General features: G+C 44.3%; 1 protein-coding gene across 1 annotated transcript in view; it reads right to left on the reverse strand.

The window, feature by feature from the left end:
- The window catches only part of MAML3 (mastermind like transcriptional coactivator 3), a 441,192-nt gene extending 420,229 nt beyond the window's left edge, over nucleotides 1-20,963 (reverse strand). The window contains exon 1 of the mRNA XM_053256441.1: nucleotides 19,338-20,963. Within this exon, the coding sequence (XP_053112416.1) occupies nucleotides 19,338-19,793 (456 nt within the window). The 5' untranslated portion in view covers nucleotides 19,794-20,963. The remainder of the gene's footprint in view (nucleotides 1-19,337) is intronic.
- Between the last annotated feature and the right edge of the window lie 1,503 nt (nucleotides 20,964-22,466).

The raw sequence follows: 22,466 nt of genomic DNA on the forward strand, positions 1-22,466 counted from the left end.
GACATTGGTTTACAGTGGTTCCACTTCTAGCTCTCAGACAGATTCCAGATGGTGTCACTTGGAGACTGTCGCTCTTCAAAATGTGAGCTTACGTATGGCATTGCTCACGGCTTCATACTGTCTCCAATGCTTTTTAACATCTACATGACTTCTGGGAGAGATCATCAGGAGATTTGGTGCAGGTTGTTATAAGTATGCTGATGACACCCAGATCAATTTCTCCATGTCATCAGGAGAAGGCATAACCTTCCTAAATGCCTGGCTGGAAGCAGTAATGGGCTGGATGAGAGATAATATGCTGAGACTGAATGCAGATAAGACAGAGGTACTTTATTGTGCAAGGTCAGAACTCCAAGAAGATTTTGATCTGCCTGTTCTGGATGGGGTTACACTTTCCCAAAAGGAATAGGTGCACAGTCTGGGAATTCTTCTGGATCCACACCTCTCTCTGTTATCTCAGGTTGTGGTGGTAGCCAGAGGTACTTTCTAACAGCTTCGGCTGATACGCCAGCTGCATCCATTTCTTGACCTTTGAATGGTAGTCCGTATGCTGGTGACCTCCAGGCTTGACTTCTGCAATGCACTACGTGGGGCTGCCTTTGTACGTAGCCCAGAAACTGCAGTTAGTACAGAATGCAGCAGCCAGGTTGGTGTCTGGATCATTCCCAGCACAGTACCTCCAGTGACTGTTGCTGGTGTCTACCTTATGTTTCTTTTAGATTGTGAGCCCTTTGGGGACAGGGATCCATCTTATTTATTAATTATTTCTCTGTGTAAACCAACCTGAGCCATTTTTGGAAGGGTGGAATAGAAATTGAATTATTATTATTAATCATCATCATCATCATCTCAGAGAGACTTCATTACTCCTGTGTTGAAAGAGCTACACTGGCTACTGATAAGTTTCCGGACAAAATACAAAGTGCTGGTTATAACCTATAAAGCCCTAAACGGCTTAGGCCCTGAGTATTCAAGAGAACATCTTCTTCATTATGAGCCCCATCACCCATTGAGATCATCCGGAGAGGTTTGTCTCCAGTTGCCACCAGCTTGTCTGGTGGCCACATGGAGATGGGCCTTCTCTGTTACTGCCCTGAGACTGTGGAATGTGCTCACTACTGAAATACGAGTTTCCTAATCTCTGACAACTTTTAAAAAGCAATTGAATACTTACCTCTTCACCCAAGCTTTTAAATGTGACTCTGGTTTTAAATTGGTTTAAAAATTTTATTTTCTGTGTTTAAACCTGTTTTATGTTGCTGTAAAGCGCCCGGAGATGAAAGTTTGGGGCGGTGTACAAATGTGAAAGATAAATAAATAGATAGATGAATATAGATATATATGCTGAAGGAGAAAAGTGGTATTAATGAAACTCAGAGAATATGTGAGCAGAGTCACTAACAGATTTAGGAAGAAATCTAAGACTTTGAGGTGATTCTCACGAGCGGCCAAAACCAGGCTAAGGGAGCCCAGCCCGGTTTTGCTTGCTTGTGAGAACCATCTGTTAACCTCATTTCAGCAATCGTGTATCAGCTGTGGCTGTTTGCAGCCGTGGCAGGCACACTTGGGGAGAGGGGGAGAGGGGACCCCATGAATGCACCGCACGCTCACATGGTGCATTACTGAGGTTCTAGGTGGCAGAGCACCACACAGAGACACTTCCCTTCGCCTGACTGCTGCTGGGTGCAGAAGTGCCAGAGCCAAGCTGCCGCTCATCTGGGCGGGAAATCCACCCATCCAAGGAAGAGTGTGTGATCATCTGTGGGAAGAGCAGGTCAATTTTTCTAATCTGCCCACAGAACCCTTTCGGCTCTGCACACTGATTGTGTGTAGAGCCTTATAGTGTACTAACAATGGAGGTGAATTTTGTGGAAATGACATTCAGCAGTATTTAAAAGAAACAGGGAATTAGGCATGAAAGAACCATTCCTTATACTCCAGAACAAAATGGAGTAGCTGAGAGGAAAAACAGGACTTTTCTTGAAATGTACAGAAGCATGCTACTTGTTACAGGAGTGGAGAATAAGTACTGAGGGAAGCTATTTAGACAGCAACTTATCTACAAAATAGATTACCTACTAAAACCAAATATTTAATTCCTTTTAAACTGTGAAAGAAAACCCAGTTTAAAGCACAAAGTGTTGGGAAGTAAAGCATATGCGTATATCCCCAAGGAGCAGAGTGGGAAATTGGACTGTAGAAGTGAGGAAGGAATTTTTGTGGGATATGAATTGGACAGTGACAATTATAGAATACTCAGCCCTGCCACAGATACTATCAAGTTGGGCAGTGTTGCTTACTTTGATGAGAAACAGGAATCTAATATCAGTACAATGTCTGTGACTTATAAAAGCAATACCCAGGCTGCTAAGGAAGAGTTTACTTTATAAAAGTAAGACATGGACATTTGTAAAGTTACCAGAAAACAGAAAGGCTATAGGATGCAAATGGGTGTTTACCATTAAGCATGATGAAAAAGGAGACATTCAAAGATATAAATGCTAACTGGGCAAAGAGGCATCTTTTACCGTGGTGATTCTCTTTATTTAGCAGGGGGAATGTAACTGGCCCTATCCACCCCCAGCACAGTACTTCCAGTGACTGTTGCTGGTGTCTGTCTTGTTTTTTGTTTTTAGAATGTGAGCCCTTTGGGGACAAGGAGCCATCTTATTTATTTATTATTTCTCTGTGTAACCACCCTGAGCCATTTTTTGGAAGGGCGGTATAGAAATTGAAATAATAATAATAATAATAATAATAATAAAGCCAGGTTGGTTGCTAAGGGGTATGCACAGAAATATGGTGAGGACCATGAAGAGACCTTTGCACCAGTAGTTAGACTAGACATTGATTAGACTGTTACTTGCAATTGCTGCATCTAAGGGAATGGATACACATCATCTAGATATAAAGACTGCATTTTTATATGGTGATATCAAAAGGGATATATATGTGCAGCAACCTTCAGGTTTTGAGGAGTTAGGTGAAGAAACTCTTGGGTGTAAACTACAGGAAAGTATACACAAACTCAAACAAGCAGCAAGAGCTTGGACTGTTGAATTAATTGCTTCTGGAAGAAGGATTTAGACAGAGGAAAGCTGATCCTTGTCTATACATGAAATATAGAGATGGGAGATGGACATACATTCTGATTGTTTATCATCAGGATAAGACAGATTATGATAAGATAGTGAAGAATTTAAATAAAGAAGCAGAAATTAAAGATTTGGGTGAAATATTTTATCTCAAGATAGAAACAACAAGTTGTTCTAGTAAGAACTAATCAGCCTACTTTCCTTTCACAGTCTCTACAACTAGACTAAATTTGGTTTAAATCGAGGTCCACAAGTTAGATCTCTTGCACCTCAAATGTTCATGCATCCACCATCTTGGATCGGGCTGTATGGCATCATTACAAACTACACTATTGAGGTGTCCGTGCCATTGAGGTGTACCTGCAAGTCACTCACAGCAACTGTACCCAATTTGGTTCAAAATGGTTAGACAGTCCACAAACTCCAATGGAAGTGGGTTTCTTAAAGGAGTAGGAATCCAATGTGTCTCTGGAAAGCAACGAGAACTACAAAATAGGAATTGGAAAGTTACTGTTCATTATAACTGTACCACATCCTGATATTGCTGCAACAGTTGGAATATTGTGTAGGAAAATGAATTCACCAAAGGAGGACTGGATAGCACTTAAAAGAATTGCACAGTATTTAAAAGGGCACAGCAGATCTGGAATTAGTACTGCTAGCATGTGAGCAACCCAAGTTAGTAGGATACAGTACATGGATGCCAACTTGGCTGAAGACAAGAGATGACAGAAAGTCAACTAGGGGCAAGATATTTTTCTATGGAGGAGGGGCAATCTCATGAACAAGAAAGAAGACTCTTGACAGCTTAGGGACACTCATTGCCCCTTTGCTCCACTGCCCCTGTATTGGGGATGAAGGGAGTTGTAGTTCAACAGCAGCTTGAGAGCCAGAGTTGCCGACTCCTACTCTAAGGGATAAAGGAATCTTTCACATCACACAAGTACAAGACAGAGCTAGTTCAGATGAGCATCTGATGGCACATGTGCTCAGGCCAGGGGCACACCAAGAACATGCCTGCCCTGACGTCAAAAAAGGACATCCCAACATGCTGCCATGCCAGGATATCCTTTAATCATGTGAGAGGTGTTCATCTGAATCGCCTCTTTATACATACACCCCAAACCCCTGTTTAAGCATACTTTGCTGCAATTCAACATAATGGCATACTGTGGTTTGCCACAAATCTAGAAATCACTTGACAAACATGGCACTCAAGGGTGAAGGTAGAGGAATAAGGGAGCATCTTAGCCAGAGGTTTGCTGCCACTCATGCATGCTACACCAAACCACAGCTTCAATGTCCTGAGTTTGAGACTTGTGCTGCTTCCAGTCTCTCCAGCTATCCCAAGTAAAATGGTTCCCTCATAGTCCTGACCAGGGTTTCTTAACCCTGGGCCCCCAGATGTTGTTGGACTACAACTCCCAGAATCCCCAGACATGGCCTTTGTGGCTGAGGATTCTGGGAGTTGTAGTCCAACAACATCTGGGGGCCCGAGGTTAAAAAACCCTTGTCCTGACAATTAGACCACCCTGGCCGTCTCTTAATACTGTCCATATTTTAAAAACCCAGAAAAAATCTTATGAGAATAACTGGCATCCTGCTGTTGTTGTTTTTTTAATTTAAAAAAAAAACAACCACTGGCACCTAGATACATTATCTTTGATATAATCAGAACACCTCTCTGCATAATACTCTGAAGGTGTTAAGCTATTGTCAGTTTCATTTGAAAACTATGCACTAGTTTGCACTTCAAAAGAAGCAGGTTGTTCTTCATTCAAAGCAAACAAGTGTCTACCATGTTGCTAGCAGATTTCTACAGAAAGCTGAGCTGGCAGAGGCAGCAGGACAGATTGTTTTTACATTATGTTCAACAGAAACTTTCATTAGCATTATTCGCTGAACTGCTGTTTGATTTGATGCTTTTTATTGCATAACCTTGGAACACAGTGTTATGTCCGGTCAAAGACATGCAATACCTAATGAGTGCAACCTCCATTTTTGCATTAGCTGCTTTAGCCACACACACATTCTGACGTAGCCCCACAGAAGGAAATAGGAGATTCAGTGTAAAAATAACTGAAATTGGTTACAGACAATAGGTTCATTCACATAATTTGGGGATAGGTTGGATGAGCAGCCACTCCATTTGAGTCTACAAACCAGACAATCAAGGCAGCCACTGGGTAGCTGCAAGCCCAACCCCTCCATGAAAAGCCCTCAAGGGGCACCTTGGCCTTTCCAGCATGCTTTGCGGTGCCAGCAGACTGGAAAGACATGACATCAGTGCCTGCCCTCCCTTCAGAATCAGAGAGTGTGTTTCACAGGCTAGCATTTCCATTGATGGCAGTTGCTACAATCACTGCTCACTATGGTTGACATGCAGGAGAGGCAGGCAGGGTGCCATTCAACTGGATAGAAGAGGCACATGAGTTCTCATGAATCAAAGTAGGAGGACTGTCCTCTTCTCCACCCTTGGTTAAAAGCTGGCTACCCTGCTTTGAGCATCCTGGGTTAGAGGGATGTGCATGGCTTCTGACAATCATGCAAATATTGGTGGTCCACTTCCTATCCTGATTGTTGTTGTTTTTTAATTGAATTTTTTATTTTTTATTTTTTATTAAGGAGTGGATAAAGGAAAGATACAACAAAAGTGTTCAAAATACAAGAAATATCAAACATTACAAATTGTTATCAACACTGGAAAAAGGAGAAGAGCAGCAACCTCTTCCCTCACTTATCACCACACATAATTTGGTAACTGAATAAAGAAGCAACCTTACATTTCATAAGTACAGAGAAAAATGAGAAAGAACCACTTCTATTAAAATTCCTGATTGTAATGGTCATGTGAACCAGCCCAATACTGTCACCCCCTGTCAACCAGTTTTACCAACCGCGGTTTTGAGTATATGCAAATATGAAATTGTGACAGGTCTTCCCAACCGCGATCCGAGGGTTTTGTGGGGTTTTTTAGTGATGGGGGGTTTCCATGATTGGGGGGGGGGGGTTCCAGAGGTTTGATCTGCTCATTCCTCTTGGTGACTCTTGCTGACCTTTGCCAATTTAAAATGCCTTTGAGTGATGGGGGGGGGGTGTTTTCAAAAAATTTCCAGAGGTTCAATCTGCTCATTCTTCTTGGTGACTCTTGGCGGTATTACTGGATTTTCTTAGCATTTTCTTTGTATGTTCTCCTTTATTTTTAGGTATTTTTGTGGTCGTGGTTCTTCTAACCCTTTGTTTCCCATAGATCTTAATGCCTCACCAACCACAAATTTGTCAACGGCAAGGTTTTGCCAGAATGAAACCCTAGCGGTGGCGAGGGATGGCTGTATGTTACTTAGGCCTAAACCACACAATTTTAGCCACTGTAAATGGTTAGCACAATGGGATGTGGAAATTCTTTGGAATATTCTTTGCATGGTTAAGTAAACAAAGCTGTAATTCAAGCATTAACTGTATTTTGAAGATTTTGAAAGTATGCATCATAATCATCCAAAAATTAATGACCTGATTGCAGGCTCATCAAAGGTGGAGTAAATCTTGAATACTCAGACAATACTATTTTCCAAGAATTGTTTCATATATTTTACGTATCATCCAGGGGGTTAAATGTCACTAGCAGGCCATTTTGTAATAATTCTCTTGGAGGCATTAGGAAGCTGGGGCGGGGGGAGTGCGTTCCTTCTGAGCGCACTCCCCATTCATCTTCCACAAGTCTTTATTCCACCTTCCACAAGACCTTACTCCATGTTATACGAAAGAAGGGCTCCCATGACACGACTGCAAGTATGTATGAGAGAACTGCTGGTTCCCACAGGGGCATGTGCTCCCACTACTGCCGCTGCTTCTGTGTTATCAGAACCCGGGAATGTTGGGCAAAGAATGTCCAGTACCCCCCTCAGCCAAACATCTGTCCAACATCCATCATTTGATGATGTCAGGGTGAGGGAGGTACTGGACATGCTCCACCTGATATTTCGACAGAGAATCTATTAGCACTAGTAGTGAGAACACCCTCCCACTGGGAACCAGCTGCTCGCCCAAACTGGCTTGCCACTGTGTTGTGGGAACCCAGCCTCAGAGTGTTTTGAGAGAGAGTTACAAATTATAACTTTAGATAAAAGTTTACCTTTGTTCACCCTGAGGTAGTTTTTCAAAATGTTTTCTCTCTCAACTTATGAACATACTTCAATATTGACAGAAAATGTCTGATTTGTAAATATCAGTTTAGAAGTCTCTCTCCCATAACTCAGAAAACTTGCTCATATGAGAGCAAAACTCAAATAACTTATAACTAAAGTGTTTTGACTATCCATTTTTCCTCTAAGTAGCTGGTGTGCGTGCAATACTTCTGTATTTTAAAAATAACTTCATATGGCTCAGAGGCAAAGTAGTAGCAACTTTTGTGTTAACTCATCTTTCAATAGCAAAGAGTCAGGTAAGTACTACTGTTTATATAGAAACATTCACTTTGTCAGGTGAAGAAAGTTGTGTTTTATTATTTTTCTATTGCAAGACATCTTAGCACAGCATAATGTGTATGTGGACTTGATACATTTCACCAGCACTAGATATCAATATATATCCTACAATGATAGTCATTTAGTGAATGTCATTCACAGGCATGTGAACATTGACAACCCCAAATTTTGTGAATGTCTGAAAACACTAGTGATTAGAAAGAGTTGCCATTCTACTTCCTGATTTGTCAGTGTTTGAATTCACTGTTGTACACCTGAAAACTGGAAAAACCTATCTTTCCACATTTACAAAATTAATTTGGAATTGTTGGCAAGCACATTTATTTAAAATACTCTTATTTACCTAGGAATTGTGTTTTATTTATTTCACCACACATTTAATACACAGTTTCACATAACGGTGAAATTTAAGTCTATTAAAATCACTGTGATATACAAACTATGGGAGCAATAGATATAAAAATGCAAAAATCCTTTCACATATGCCTTGACAACTTAATGCTTCATAAGTATCACAATGTAACCCAAAAAGAATCTCTTCCTAGTGCCTTCAGCTTTGGATCAAGTATCTCGATATGGTCTGTGATTACCGGAGAACATACTGTGCAGCTGAGCTATATTCAGCTTCAACTCTCATCCCACAGAGAAACTCACCCCACCCCAGTCCTATAATATCTGCATCTTCCACTTCCATGTAACTTTCAGGTAGGAATGCTGTAAAGTCTGAAGCAGCCATAAAAATGCAGTTTCCCCCTTGGTTTAGCTGTTTATATCTAATTTGTAATAAAAGCACAGTAGAAATAAATGCGAATATAGCACACCTTTCTTTTAAAAACACAAGTAATCAAGAAAGCCATCATTATTACAGATCCACAAGTTATATGCATCAATGCACAGATGCCTTGCAAGTTTCAGTCAACCTGTTTAATCAACTAATGTTCAGTTGTAAACTTGTAACATAAAAAGAGAGCCACTGTGGGCAAACATTCCTAATAAATGCTTCTTTCAATTTGCTCATGTGTTACAATCAAATATTCAGTAACCCATTGCGAGTACACATGATTTTATATTTTGAAAAATGATGCAATCCACCCTGTAACACTGTTGCCTTTCACTACCATTACCTAAGTTCAGACTCCAAACTATCAACCCCTAAATCAGGGCTACACAACTTCAGCACTCCAGCTGTTGTTGGTCTACAACTCCCATCATCTCTAGCCACACTGGCAAACAGAAATGATGGGAGCTGAAGTCCAAGAACACCTGGATGGCCGAAGTTGCACAGCCCTGCCTTAAATGGTTATTAACATATAACCTACATTACCAAGTTAACATGTGCCAATTACCATTCAGAGAAGGGAAATGCTTTATAAACCAAAAGATGCATACATTCATAAGCCACCAATGCCTGCCCTAGATACATGACCCAATAGAACACAGTCAGTTTTATAGGTGTATGCATGGCAGTCATCATCATAACTATAGTTGTATACTGGAGCCAAGGTCTTTTGGGCCCTGGACTCAGTTATAGTTTCACTCTCTGTTCTTTGTCTTTTTAAAACGTGTTTGAGTGTGTTTAAATAAGATTATTTTTGAAGTTGATTGTTTCAAGCCATCTCAGGGGCTTCTTTTGGGACCACAAGCTGAGGTATATATGAATGTTTATATAATTAAAGATCAGTGGCGCAGTCTGCATTTTTACTTGCCCAGCCACCAGCTAGCATTTTAACCTCCTCAGAATTTTTTTAGTTGTGTTTTTCATACTGGATACAGATCTTAATTTTAGTAAAAACTAGCTGACCCAGGCACAAAGCATCTGTGCCCCTAGTTCTCCCTTCCTCACCATCCATTTCAGGACTCAGCCAGTTCTCCTCCCATCCCTTCAGCCAGTCTCCCTCACCACCCTTTCCGCCTCATCCTCCCAGCAAGGAGGCTGGCTGCCCTGTTTTTGCTGCCTGCGCAACTGCTCGCAGTGGCGGCGGTGGCGCTGCCTCCTCCTCCTCCCTCCTCTCTGCCATCTCTCGTCTTCCTCACAAGGAGCCCAGCGGCTCATTTTTGTTGGCTGCTCATCCACTCACAGTGGCGGCGGCGCCTTCTCTTTGACCCCTCCTGCCTCCCTCCCCACCACAGCTCTCGTCCTCTGTGTGAGGTGGCCAGAGGCCCCGTTTTCACCACCTACTCGGCTGTCCTCAGCGGCTCACAATGGTGCCACTGCCGCCTCCTCGGTCTCCCTCCTTCCTTGCCAGCTCTCACAACTCCCAGAAGCTGCTCGAGAACTCTCGCGAGAGCTGCCACAAGTATGCCTTGGAGAATGATAGATAGATAGATAGATAGATAGATAGATAGATAGATAGATAGATAGATAGATAAAGTTTAAGATCCATGTAGAGCAGAAAAGCAATAAAATCAGCTTCAAAGAGCCTAAACAAGTTCTAGTAAACTACGATTAATACAACTCTTAAAAACACATACAGAATTCCTAGTAATTGTGAGCCTGCCAGCATAATCTTTTGGTCTCAGTTCCCCACTATGAAATGCTTTGCACATTAAATAATGCTATACAAATTAATAGTAGTAAACATTTTTCCATCTCTTCCTAGTTGAAAAAAGATTGTGGATCCCACACGCTCACAGGTAGTTACCCCAGACAGAAAGTTCCCATTGACTCCAATGGGAGCTTTCCTCCTGGGATAAATAGGGGCTGTGGGGGCTCCAAAACTGGACAGGAATGAGAACTGGTCTTGTAGTAGCAAGCATGACTTGTCCCCTTAGCTAAACAGGGTCTGCCCTGGTTGCATATGAAAGGGAGACTAGAAGTGTGAATAGTGTAAGATATTCTCCTTAAGAGATGGAGCCACTCTGGGAAGAGCATCTAGGTTCCAAGTTCCCTCCCTGGCATCTCCAAGAGAGGGCTGAGAGAGATTCCTGCCTGCAACCTTGGAGAAGCTGCTGCCAGTCTGTGTAGACAATACTGAGCTAGATGGACCTATGGTCTGACTCAGTATATGGCAGCCTCCTATGTTCCTATGCTGGGCTGTGGGGGAGGGGGGAGGCTAATGATTAAAGCCCCCCATGCCACAGTCCCAATCTGAGTTTCCCTTCCCAACAGCTTCTATTTTGTGCAGAAAAGTTATAGCTCTAGAGGCCCTTTGTGCTTTATCAGCAGACAGGTGTGGACAAAATCAGAGAACGTTATGAATGGTAGATATTATGAAAGGCCATGTAGCCCAGTCCTACATCCAGGAAAGTATCATTCACACTGTGCTCAATTTAACATAAAAAGCCAGCAGCCTACAATAAAACCTAGTTTAGGCAGCTGTTATTAATTATTCTTACAAGTACTCTTAAGAGCGACTTTCAGAGATTTGGAGCTATGGACATGGCTGTTCTGCTTGTAAGGATGGAGTCGTCAGCTGAGTGCAACTCAAAGAGTGATATCTGTGTACCTCTGCATCTCAAATCACCACCACCAACTAAGAGAGAAAAAAAGCATTGATATTTGCTTGATCAGTAGAGTTCACTTACAAAATTCTTCATGTGGAAAAGGAAGAGGGACACAGAATTACAGTTAATAGTGAACAGGGAAACTATAGTTGATTTCATTTTCAGGATGCAGAAACAAATATAATACACATGTAAGCTATACTCACTAAATATACATACAACATGCTTGGCACTTTCTGGCCTTAAAAGACCTCAGACATAATCAAGTAAGCAGGTTTTGGTCCATGGCTCAGTATATGAAATCTCAAACCAATACAAATTAACATGCCATGAAGTCAGAACTCAGGTTGCTTGCTTTGAATTCTGTACATAAAACTGTATGCAATCATGGCAAACCCAGAGCATTGCTGAGGAAATGGAAAATGTATATCAGAGAGGTGCATTGTTAACTGGTTGAACTTAAATCCCTCCTCTCTTTATCTGTGATTACTTCAGACAAATCCCCCATTTTAGACTTTTCTATAGTTATTTCAAGTTTTCTTACATGGAAATATATTAAAATATCTTATCACAGTCCATTCTTTAATTCTTTTAGATACAACGGTATTATAAGTCTGCAACATTAGGCCTATCTTTGGCTATTCTATTTCTCTCTCTTTCCACACCCAAGCCAGTGCCAAGTTCAGCAGCTAATTCCTCATCAAAATGTACATAATCTGTATTTACTGCTAAATTGTTCATGCCCTGGTTGTTCCTTCCCTGGAGTGCCATCTTGCTGGCCTTTCCTCCCATTCTCTCTCACCTCTTCAGTCAATTCATAATATATCTTCAAACTGTTTTTTCATGAATACATCATATCCTTCAGTCAGTCTTCCTACCGGCTCATTGTTGCTTTCTACAACTCCTAACTGTTTTGTTGAGTTCTTCTTTTTCTCATCCCACCATCATCTCTCTTTATTCCACTGCTTCCTCTCCATTCTAGGCAAAAATAAGAACTGCCTAACTTGTTCCCTTCTGCCTCTGGCAAGGCAGCTTCTCATCCCAGCAAGAGCCTCCATTTTTGAATTCATCAAACTAACTCACATTCTTTAACTCTATTCTCAAAAATAATATCCAAAAGCTGGGGGGACGGGGACCTCCATATCCTATCGGATACTCTTTTTATCCCTCCTCAACCTTGCTATTTTTTGTGAAATTCTCTATCTTAGAGCCAAATAAGTATGATAGGACAGCCATGCACATATTATGCAAACCCCTGCCCGATTCACATATAAATATGAATACAACACTCCCTCCAAGCTTATAAAGGCCAAACTAGGCATGACAGGGCCATAAAATGTGCTTTTATTCACATGTTTGCCCCATTCAACTATAAAGTAGCTTGCATGTGTGAAAGGGGCCAATGGGGGTGGAAAGCAAAACTATCCCTCTGGCCTCACCTACCTACAGGCTGCTTCTGCTTGAAGCAATTTCCTCTCAGTAGGGCTCACTGCCGGTATCATTAAACTAGGCTCACTGCTATCCTTTTGTCTGGCACCAGCTTTATCAATGTGATTAATCAACTAACTACAACAGCTCTGAATTAATACCAATGCAGATAAAATCAGAAGCGGCCTAATGTATTTGCTCCAAGTCTTAATCTTACAGTTGTTAAGTATTACATAGGAAGCTGCCTTATATAGAGTCAGACCATTGTTCCATCTAGCTCTATTGTCTACACTGACTGGCAGCAGTTCTCCAAAGTTTCAGGCAGGAGTCTTTCCCAGCCCTACCTGGAAATGCCAGGGGTTGAACCTGGGACCTTCTGCATGCAAAGCAGATGCTCTATTAGTGAGCTGCCTACAGTCCCATCCCCGCAGGGGAATACGGTTAAGCAGACAGCACTCACACGTAATGTAAACCAAGGTAGACCCTGCTTAGCAAAGGGAGAAGTGACATGGGGGACACACTGTGGAGAGATAAGCCATGGGCAGGACAGTTTCATGCATCTTTTTTGTTGCTCAAGTTGACCCCCATCTTCCCCATGTTTCTATATGACTGCAGCAGATGCAGATTTAAATATAAAGATCTATCACATTCATGTAGAAATGGTGGCGGGGGGGGGGGAGGTTGAGAATTCAATTTGAACAACAACAAGAGAGCTACTGGTGACGAATTTCAGAGCACAACAAATTACAAGGCCAGAACAGAAAAGCAGAAGTATACTGAACACAGAGATGGCTTAACTCAGTCAGGAACTCTCAAGATGGCTTTTAATAGTGAACTGTATCTGCCAAGTAACTTAGATACCTAGAGCAAGATGAGTTATACCCTCAATAAAATGAAAAATGAGAATACACATTAGCTGGCTACGGACTAGATGTGTCGATGTTTTTTGGATCACATCTGATGACAAGCAGAAAAACTTTTTGGGTGGGTTCTACACTTTCCCCCAATTTTTTTTTTTAAAAACCTAATAAGCACAGCATTAAAAAGTTATGTGAAAGAGAAATAAAACTAGCTTTTGCCAAGGCAGGGATGGGAAAAGCAGACTCCAAATGATTAATGCTTTAGTAAAAATGGATACATATTTAGTGTCCATCTCAAGCTGGGTACAACGTTCCCTAACACTACCATTCTCTGCAATGTTCAAATGAAAGAAATGTTCTATAATGCTGCTGCTGCTCTCTCTCTCTCTCTCTCTGTGTGTGTGTGTGTGTGTGTGTGTGTGTGTGTGTGTGTGTGTCAAAGTTTAACAAAAACAAATTATACAATTCTGTTCAAGTGCACCCTATCAAGAGCTTACACCAACCTTTTCGAAATGGGTAAGTGGAGAACACTTTCTTTTCAGCAGGCTAGTTCACAACCCCTGCTAACTTGGCAAAGAGGCACCTTTTAATATGGTGATTCTCTTTATTTAGCAGGGGAAGAGTCACTGGCCCTATCCACCCCCAGCACAGTACTTCCAGTGACTGTGCTGGTGTCTATCTTGTTTCTTTTTAGCTTGTGAGCCCTTTGGGGACAGGGATCCATCTTATTTATTTATTATTTCTCTGTATAAACTGCCCTGAGCCATTTTTGGAAGGGTGGTATAGAAATCGAATGAATGAATGAATGAATGAATGAATGATGGCAATCAATGGCATTGATACTTATATTTGATAAGTATCATATATAGTCCACTTCTAGTGACAGGGCCTCTGCTAAGATGGACTACTGTTCTCAACAACTGTGATAAGAGTTGCAACCCCAAGCACATTCACTTGGAGCAAGTCTCTTTTGAATGCACTGAATTTACTTCCAAGTAGACATGCAGCTTCCACTGTTTAGATACTTTCAGCCTAATCCTATGCATTGTTTCCGTCTTCCACTTAAGGAGCATGATGTGTTAAGGACTTGCATTGTAAGGATGACAATGGAAAGTGCTTTAAATTTTATTCTGAAAATGATGGTACAAAATCAAACTGTACATGACACAAAATAACACTGTACAACTTAAACATGTTGTTTCCAGACCATGCTGATGGAGATGTGTGTGAGTTCTGAATTCTGAAAGAAGAGACCTCATCGTTTTTTTTAAAGACCCTGAGAAAGTACATATCTTCTTCCCCCTCCATGATTCCCACCTTGCTGGCAATCTTGCACAGGAAGAAAGGGATGGAATAGATTCCAGCATGCAGCTGCTCCCAGTAAAAGCAAGAGCAAAGACCAAATCAAAAATGGGCTGTTGAACATCCCATAGAGAGGCCTCCATTTAGAAATGGTCCTGCTGAGAAGCTGTGGTGTCAAGTATGACAGCAGTACTCCAAGCCTGCAGGTTTCCCAGTGGTAGAGATCCAATTTTAAGAGCACTGCCTTTAAATAAGACACTATCCTGCACCCTGCTCTACTTCAGTGCAAGATCCCTGCCCAAGTAATTAAATCACAGTTGGAGCTGAACAATGTTGGCATTTCTAAAAGCACACAGAAAGAAAATGTTTAGCATTTAAAAGAATTATCCGGTGTCAAAAAAAAGTCTGCATTGTAATGTTTTTTAAACTATGCTAAAGCAAACTTCTTTGTTAAGAAATAAATGTTTAGGCTTCCTCAAACAATTGAGGGGAGGGGGGGGAGCAGCTCAAGTGTGGCAACTTTTTCTTTTCCCAATTCAGAGTCAGGTAAAAGAAAGAGGGTGTGATGAAGGGAACTGTGGTTGGCGGTGAAATCTGCAGAGGAAGGGAGGAGCAGAGGCTGCCCTGTTTCCCCCAGCTCTGTCAACCAAAACAACTAGGGAGGGGTATACTCCCCACTGTTCATGTTTCACAAAATCGGAAGGAAAGGCATACTTCTTTCCTAGCCACGAAGCCACATATCAGGGGAAAGCCTCAAACCTCTCCTGGCATCATCTTATTCTTCCTTCAAAAGATCTGCTACATGCTTTAGAAAAAATAAAATTTACTCTGTCTTCCTGCTAATCTCCACAAACAACATCAATCTCGTCAGTGAAACTCTTTTCACTGCAATGTTTATAAATATTTTCTTAATATTTAGCATACTTCAATGTGGCAGCTTCAACTATATTGAACTATATAACAAAAATGGACTGCATGAGCAACTACTTATTTTAACCACAGAGCCCTTTAAAGATGTATAGCACAGTCCAAGACATGTTTACTCAGAGTAAGTCCAGCTGAATTTAATAGGGCTTACTCCCAAGTAAGTGTGCACAGGATTACAGCCTTAAATGTGGAGACCTACTTAAAAAGTTAAGTGAACTGTAAAGTTATCCTGAATTTGGCTGCTTATAACATGCAACGAAAAGTAAACTTCTGAAAAAGTATTTCAAGCTCTAATACAAACCATTCAAAGATTATTAAATTTCAAGTGAATTATACAGCTGGAATACCAGGGTGTTAGTCAATATGAGCCATATCCAGGAAAATCAAACATTTGTATCAAAACAGAAGTTGAAACATCAGCTTTATTATTTCTGGAAGAAGTAACCATTTCTGGGGGAGAAACCAAGGTCTAGCCAGCACCTTAACACTGCCTTATTCCGAGTCAGAAAGCTGCCTATTCCGAGTCAGACCATTCGTCCATCTCGCTCAGGGTAGTCTACACTGACTGGCAGCAGCTCTCCAAGGTTTAACCGGTCTCTCTCTCTCTCTCTCTCTCTCTCTCTCTCTCTCTCTCCAGGGATTGAGCCTGGGGGATCTGCTGCATGCAAAGCAGACGCACTACGCTGAGCTCTGGCCCCGTCCCTCAACAACCGCGTCCACGATAAGGGGACTCAGCAACGGCAGCTATTACCTAGATATCGTCTACAAGCTAGAGATGGAGAAGGAATTTAAGGAAACTATTGTTTCACTGAGCACAACTCATCGACGCAGCTCAAGACAGAAAGCGGACGAGGGCGGGGGGCAGGGGATGTTAAGGCGCCTGGTGGTTTGAACCGACTGCCCAGTCCTTACAGAGTGGCTGCAGCACCGTCGGGCCAGCGCCGCCGCCAAGCTCTCATTACAGAGCAAGGAACGTGCAACAGCTTTCAGCCTGAGCCCAAATCCCATCCTCAAGCGAACGAAAGCGTTCAGATGCGCCGGCTGCCTTGAGAGGCCAGGAAAGCTCCAGCAGGCAAAGCCTGATCGGCTTCCTGTTTGCAAGTCAGGTGCCTCCTCCCTTTGTGCTTTTCTCCGACTCCTCACAGTCTCTCCCTCCCTCCTTCCTTTCTTCCTGCCTATCCCTCCGTCGACGAGCCTTAGCATGCGGGTGGTGGGAGCAGGCCTGCGTGGGGCTGAGCGTGTTATCTGCTCGTCTCCTCCCCTCCTCGTCGTTCTCGAGAGGGCTGGCTGCACGGGAGGAGAAATGCCCCACCGCCTCCGACGGGGGCGTTCGCTCTCCTTCTGAACTGAGGAGGGAGGGGGGGGAAGGAGGGAAGCAGCAGCCGCCGCCGCTTCTTTCCCTCGGCCAGTAGCGCCTACGAGAAGAAAGGCGGGAGGCAGCGGTCTTGCACGCCCGAGGAACGCGCCGCAGCGCGCGCTCGCCGGCTTCCAGGAGGGCGTAATTTGGTTGTGTTAAGCTGTCCCCCTCCCCCCTCACTGCGCGGTCGATAGGGCAGACAAAGCACCTCGGCTCTCTCGGGAGGCGGAGAAGGTGCAGCGGACTCCGCCTGCGGGTCGCGACGGAGCCGGCCTTTCGCGCAGCGGTGGGAGGGGCCGGGGCGGCACCAGAGGAAGGAAGGAGCGAACGAGCGCTCGGGAGAGTCCCAGATCAACAAATTGTCCCTTTCTTGACGTGGGAGGAGCCGACGGCACCAGCAGACGCGAGGAGGGGAGAGAGCCAGTGTCTCCCCCACCCCACCCCCGGCCCGCCTTGTCTCTTTGTCGCTGCAACACCCAGCCATGCTCCTGGTTTGTCTTTGCGGCTGACCCTCGTCAGCCCGCGCCCTCCAGGCCTCCCACCTTCAAGGGGAGGGAGCTGCGCGGCTTTGTCAGGCAGACATCAGTTGGTGGGCAGCCTGCCGAGCTGTTCCTACTCGCCGCCGGCGAGGAACCAGGCAGCAGCCGTAGGTTGAGGGAAGCAAATGGGTCATCATGAGCAATCCCCCGCCCCTACACACACTCTTCCGCACCTTGTGCAAGCAGTTGCTCAAGGAGTTCTCTTTTGGAAGCAATGTCAGCCTTTTCTTGAGCAAATATTTAAATAGCTAGGAATAAAGAGCTTCATCTAAAGGAATATATTTTATGGTCCTACGCACATTACGTGGGAGCAAATCCCACTCAACACAACGGGGCTTCCTTTTGAGTAAATGGGATTGCTCAGTGCATAATTGTTTTGCTACGGAGCAGTAGAAGCCTTAAGACGGCAATCGTATTTCAGTTTGATGCATGGTTATAAAGACCACTGGAGCCAGTGAGTTGCACAAGTAACCGGAGAACACGATTGCGACCTAAATCAATGATGCCCGCCTTCCTACCGCCCCTCAGATCAGTCTGTGCTCCTGCAAGGAACCCCCAGCCACACACAGTCGCTATTCAAGATTTCACCAGCCCTTCCATAAACTCGAGTATCTTTACTCCGCTACATCTACTGAAAGGCAAGCATGCCGGAAGCACAGCTGACAACAGATCTAGGCAGCAGCCTGACTCTAGTTTCGAGGCTCCCCTCCAGACCCTGTTGGAAGGGAGCCAGGAAATTAGATTTAGGGTAAATATTAGGGGGCTGTTATCTGGTCCAATAGCATTTGTATGGATCAGAGCAGCTCTGCGGTGGGTTATCCTTCCTCAAGATTTTTTTCCAAGAGGAAGGTTGACTAGAGAGTAGAGACACTTGCTTCACGTATTAATATTTTTTTTCGTTTAAGACAAGTTCTGACCCATGGCGGCTGTTCTCTTCTGTTCTTTTTATCATCAGCGCAGTCTGGGTGTGTGTGAAACGCCACTTCTTACGAGTAGTCATTACGCCACCGGCAGATTAGCTCCCTCCCCTTTGCTGTTCTCTTCTAAGCCTCTTAAAAGGCCAAGGAAACTTTAGAATATATAAAAAAAAAAACCCAGCCCAGGCGGCTGCTGAGTGTCTGGTGCTAGTTTAAAGGGACTTGATTGGGCTGCTGCTCCACACCACACACACACACAGAGACACATAGGCTGCCGGTCGAGAGGGAACCTGCCCAACTTTTCTTCCTGAGGGCTGTCACTCCCGCCTGGCAAAGCCAGCCCACAAGTTCTCCCTCTGCTGGATTTAAAGAGGCAGCGAGCATCTTTTTCAGAGAGGCACCCACGCGTAGATGTAACCCACGCGCAAGCAAGCAAGCGCGCACACGCACACGTGTTCCTTTGCTGGTCTTCCCCGCGCTTCTCACTTCCCTAACATTTCGAAACCCCTGAAGTGTGGATGTAGGTCAAATTCCTTTTACTCTGCTCTTTTCCAACCTGTGAAACAGCAAATGCCCTATTTCTTTTTGCCCTGTAGTCGGTAACCGTGGGGACTGTAGGTGAGAACCATTACTAGGGTGGTTATTATTATTTTTTAAAGAGCGATTGCGAGGGAAGTTTCCTTCAATTATTTCAAAAGCCTGTCAGGGGCTGCAGACTGCCTCGGCCACCCCCACCAAGGCAGAGGATTCAACAACTCCACTTCAAATAGTCCATTTGCTTCCTGGATTCCCTTATTAGTTATAGGACCAAAGTTTCCTCTCTCCGCCCATTCCCGGGCTTCAGCCAAGCATCCCTCTCTCCCCTCCCAAACTCCTACATCCGTTCAGGCAAGAAGCCTAATAGTAGTTACGCCCCTGACTCCAAAGGAGAGAGCGCCAGCCCACAAGCACTCAGCAGCCGCCCCCCCTTGCCCGCCCCCTTACCATGATCAGCGTGTGGTTTCTTTGCTCAGCCGTGGCAGATTCGGCATCTTGTTGCTGTTTGCTCTGTTGCTGTTGCTTGCTGCCGCCGCCTCCAGTGCCTGATTTCTTGGCCCTTTGCTCCAGGGTCCTCTGATAAAGGCTCACCGTGTCCCTTCGCTCTATCTCCAGCTGCTCGGCCTGGGCTTGCTGGTACCTGTTCTCGCAATTGACGTGGTGCCTCCTGCAGCCCTCGATGCGCTGCCTCAGCCTCTCCACCACGGTGCTGTGTTTGGGAATGCCGCCGCCACCGCTCCCGTTAGTGCCACCGCCGCTATGAGTAGCGCTGTTACCCGGAGGAGGGCCGTGGGGAGCACTATTCACGCCGATACCGGCCCCGGCAAGGCTGCCGCTCAGGTTATTGTTGAGGCAAATGCTGCTGCCATTCGCGGGAGCAGCGGGGGCTGGAAAATCCCCCATCCCCTTCCCCGTGCACACTATTTTGGAAGAACTTTTCTCTTTTTCCGCCTCTTACACGCGGGCGCCACACGCCAGACACAAACACGGAGTCCTCCTGATGAGATACTCTTTAACGGACCATGGAGAGGGCACTGGGCAGCAGCAGATCTCAGGCAAAATGTTTGGGGTTGTTTGGGTTTTTTAAAAAAAGAAAAAGCCCTCTCTCTCTCTCCCACTCCTTGTCGATCCTCTCCGGCGGGGAGGGGGGCAATTATTTTTTTAACAAACAAAAAAAATCCCAGGAGGTGGTGCTGTAAGGTTATCGCCAGACACAATCAACAAACACAGAAGGAATCCCAACCAACTGATCAGCAGCAGTTCGGTAGCAAACTCCAGGGAGCAGAGATCAGATCCGTCCCCCTTTTAAACCATCCATTATTTCCAAAACAAATTCCGAATCGAAAACCTTCTTGGTCTCCCCCATGTAATTAAACAGAGAGCAAGAGAGAGACATGCACCCACAGGCGTGCATAGAGAAATCCACTCACACACTTCTACACACACGCCACACACACGCACGGACACCTAGGACAGACACACACCGGGCATAACACACACACAGCACCGCACTCACACTCCACAGCATCAGAAGACAAGCCACGCCGCTTTCTTATTGTGTTTTCTTTCCAGGGGGGAGGAGAGGAGAAAAAAAGTTTGGGTGTTTATGCCGCACCGTGTTCTCAAAGTACTTTGGCTGCTCAGTTGTATTTCAACAGGAACCTTTAAAAAGCAAATCCTCAAGCAAGGGGAAGCCAACACGTGAACAATCCGGGGCGATCTGCAAAAGTCGCTCTCTGAAGTATTTGCAAAACGTACGCCGAGCTGCTACGCACAGACTAGTGCTCTGCTCTGCTTGCTGCTTCTCCTCCTGCCACCATCACAATGATCAAGTGCTCTCCTCCTCCACCTCCTCCTCCTCCTCCATGCCAGCGGAGTGATACCAGGACAAGAGCGCTCAATAAACAGAGCAGCAGCAGCTCCAGCTCCTCCAGGCCGTGAGGCAAACCCGGGGACAAGGTGCAAAATCCGGCCCGGACCTTTAGCCAGCAGGAACGGACACGACGATCCCCACCTAATTCGCCCTCCAGCTCCTACCGACACTACTTGTTACCTTGGGCGGAAAATCGGCACTGCCAGGACGGAGCAAGCAAGATCCGAGGGGAAGCTGGCGGCAGTCAACTTTTGACCTGGTCGCGCGCGCGCCTGCCTGCCTGCCTGTGTGTATGTGCGGTGTGTGTGTGCCTGTTTGTGTCCGGTTTCCTTATTCAGTGCTAGCTAGCTGAAGCTCTGTGTATCATGTAAGCCTAAATGGTTACGCATTATTTTGGAGAAGCTGTGGCATGACCACGCCAAAGTGAAGCAGTTTCACAGACCTCCCTGTCTGTCAACCTTTTTCCACGTGGAAAAGTAAAGCGGGGAGAAAGAGGCTGATTTTGAAATTAATCCTGGATAATCCTCTCCCCTCCCCCAAGTTCAACATATCCATTGTGAATTAACATATGCACCTCAGTCGTTAACTCACTCTCTTGGGGGTAAGCTTCATTAAATTGTTTTTGAACAAACTTCCTTATGAATTTACATAACCTTGCTTAAACAAAATCCCTGGCTAAATTATAGGTGGCCCATGGCCAAGCATCTTCTACTGACATGGCAATCATTATTATTTATTTATTTATTTATTTACACATTATTTATTATTATTATTATTATTTATTAAGGCAGCACTCAGACTAGATAGTCATGACTAAGCACTATTAATAATAATAATAATAATAATAATAATAATAATAATAATAATAATAATAATAATAAGGCAGCACCCAGACTAGTTAGTCATGACTAAGCACTATTGAAATTAATTGGACTTAAGTTAGTCATGACTAACCTAAGTCCCAATTCAATGGGACTCGGTCATGATTGGTCTAGTTGCTGCCTTTTATTATTTTATCATTATTATATCCAGAGGTGCACCTAGGTACTTTTGGAGCCTGGACCTAAAGGCCTTTGGAGGCCCCCCTCCCCTGCAAATTATGCATCATGCTTGGCCTGGCGAACACACCACTCAGGAGAATGTAAAGAGGATTTGGGGGCCCCAGGGGCTGTGGAGGTCCGGGACTTCAGCCCCAAAGTCCAGGGGTAAAGAGCACCTCTCACATGGTATGACCCCTCCCATTTTATCCTCATGTAACAACCTAATGAGATAAATTAGGCTGAGAGAGTGAGTGGCTGAAAATACTTAACTGCACACAGAGAGAGGGAGAACAGCTCCATGCCCCAAGGAGTCTACAATTTGGATCAAAGCGTCTATTAAACATCATTTATTATTAAAGAGGATGTTGAATTGCTCCCTAGACCTCCAAGAAATACTGCTGGTAATATACATTGCCTATGAGATTAGGTGGTACTTTACTTAATTTGTTGGTGGAACCAGTAATTAAAAGTAGTAAGGAAGAGGAAACATTAGCTGACATCCAGACTAATATTAGACACACAGAAAAACATGAGGTCTGCATGCAGTAGGGGAGGGGCAATTTTAGACACACTGTGCCTACAGAAAATCTGTTTGAGGCTGTGGGACCCTCAGGGACATACTTGCAGGAGGCTCAGGACAGTGGCTACAGAAGGAAGGGGAGA

The sequence above is a fragment of the Hemicordylus capensis genome, chromosome 5 (genome assembly GCF_027244095.1).
Source record: "Hemicordylus capensis ecotype Gifberg chromosome 5, rHemCap1.1.pri, whole genome shotgun sequence".
NCBI lineage: Eukaryota > Metazoa > Chordata > Lepidosauria > Squamata > Cordylidae > Hemicordylus > Hemicordylus capensis.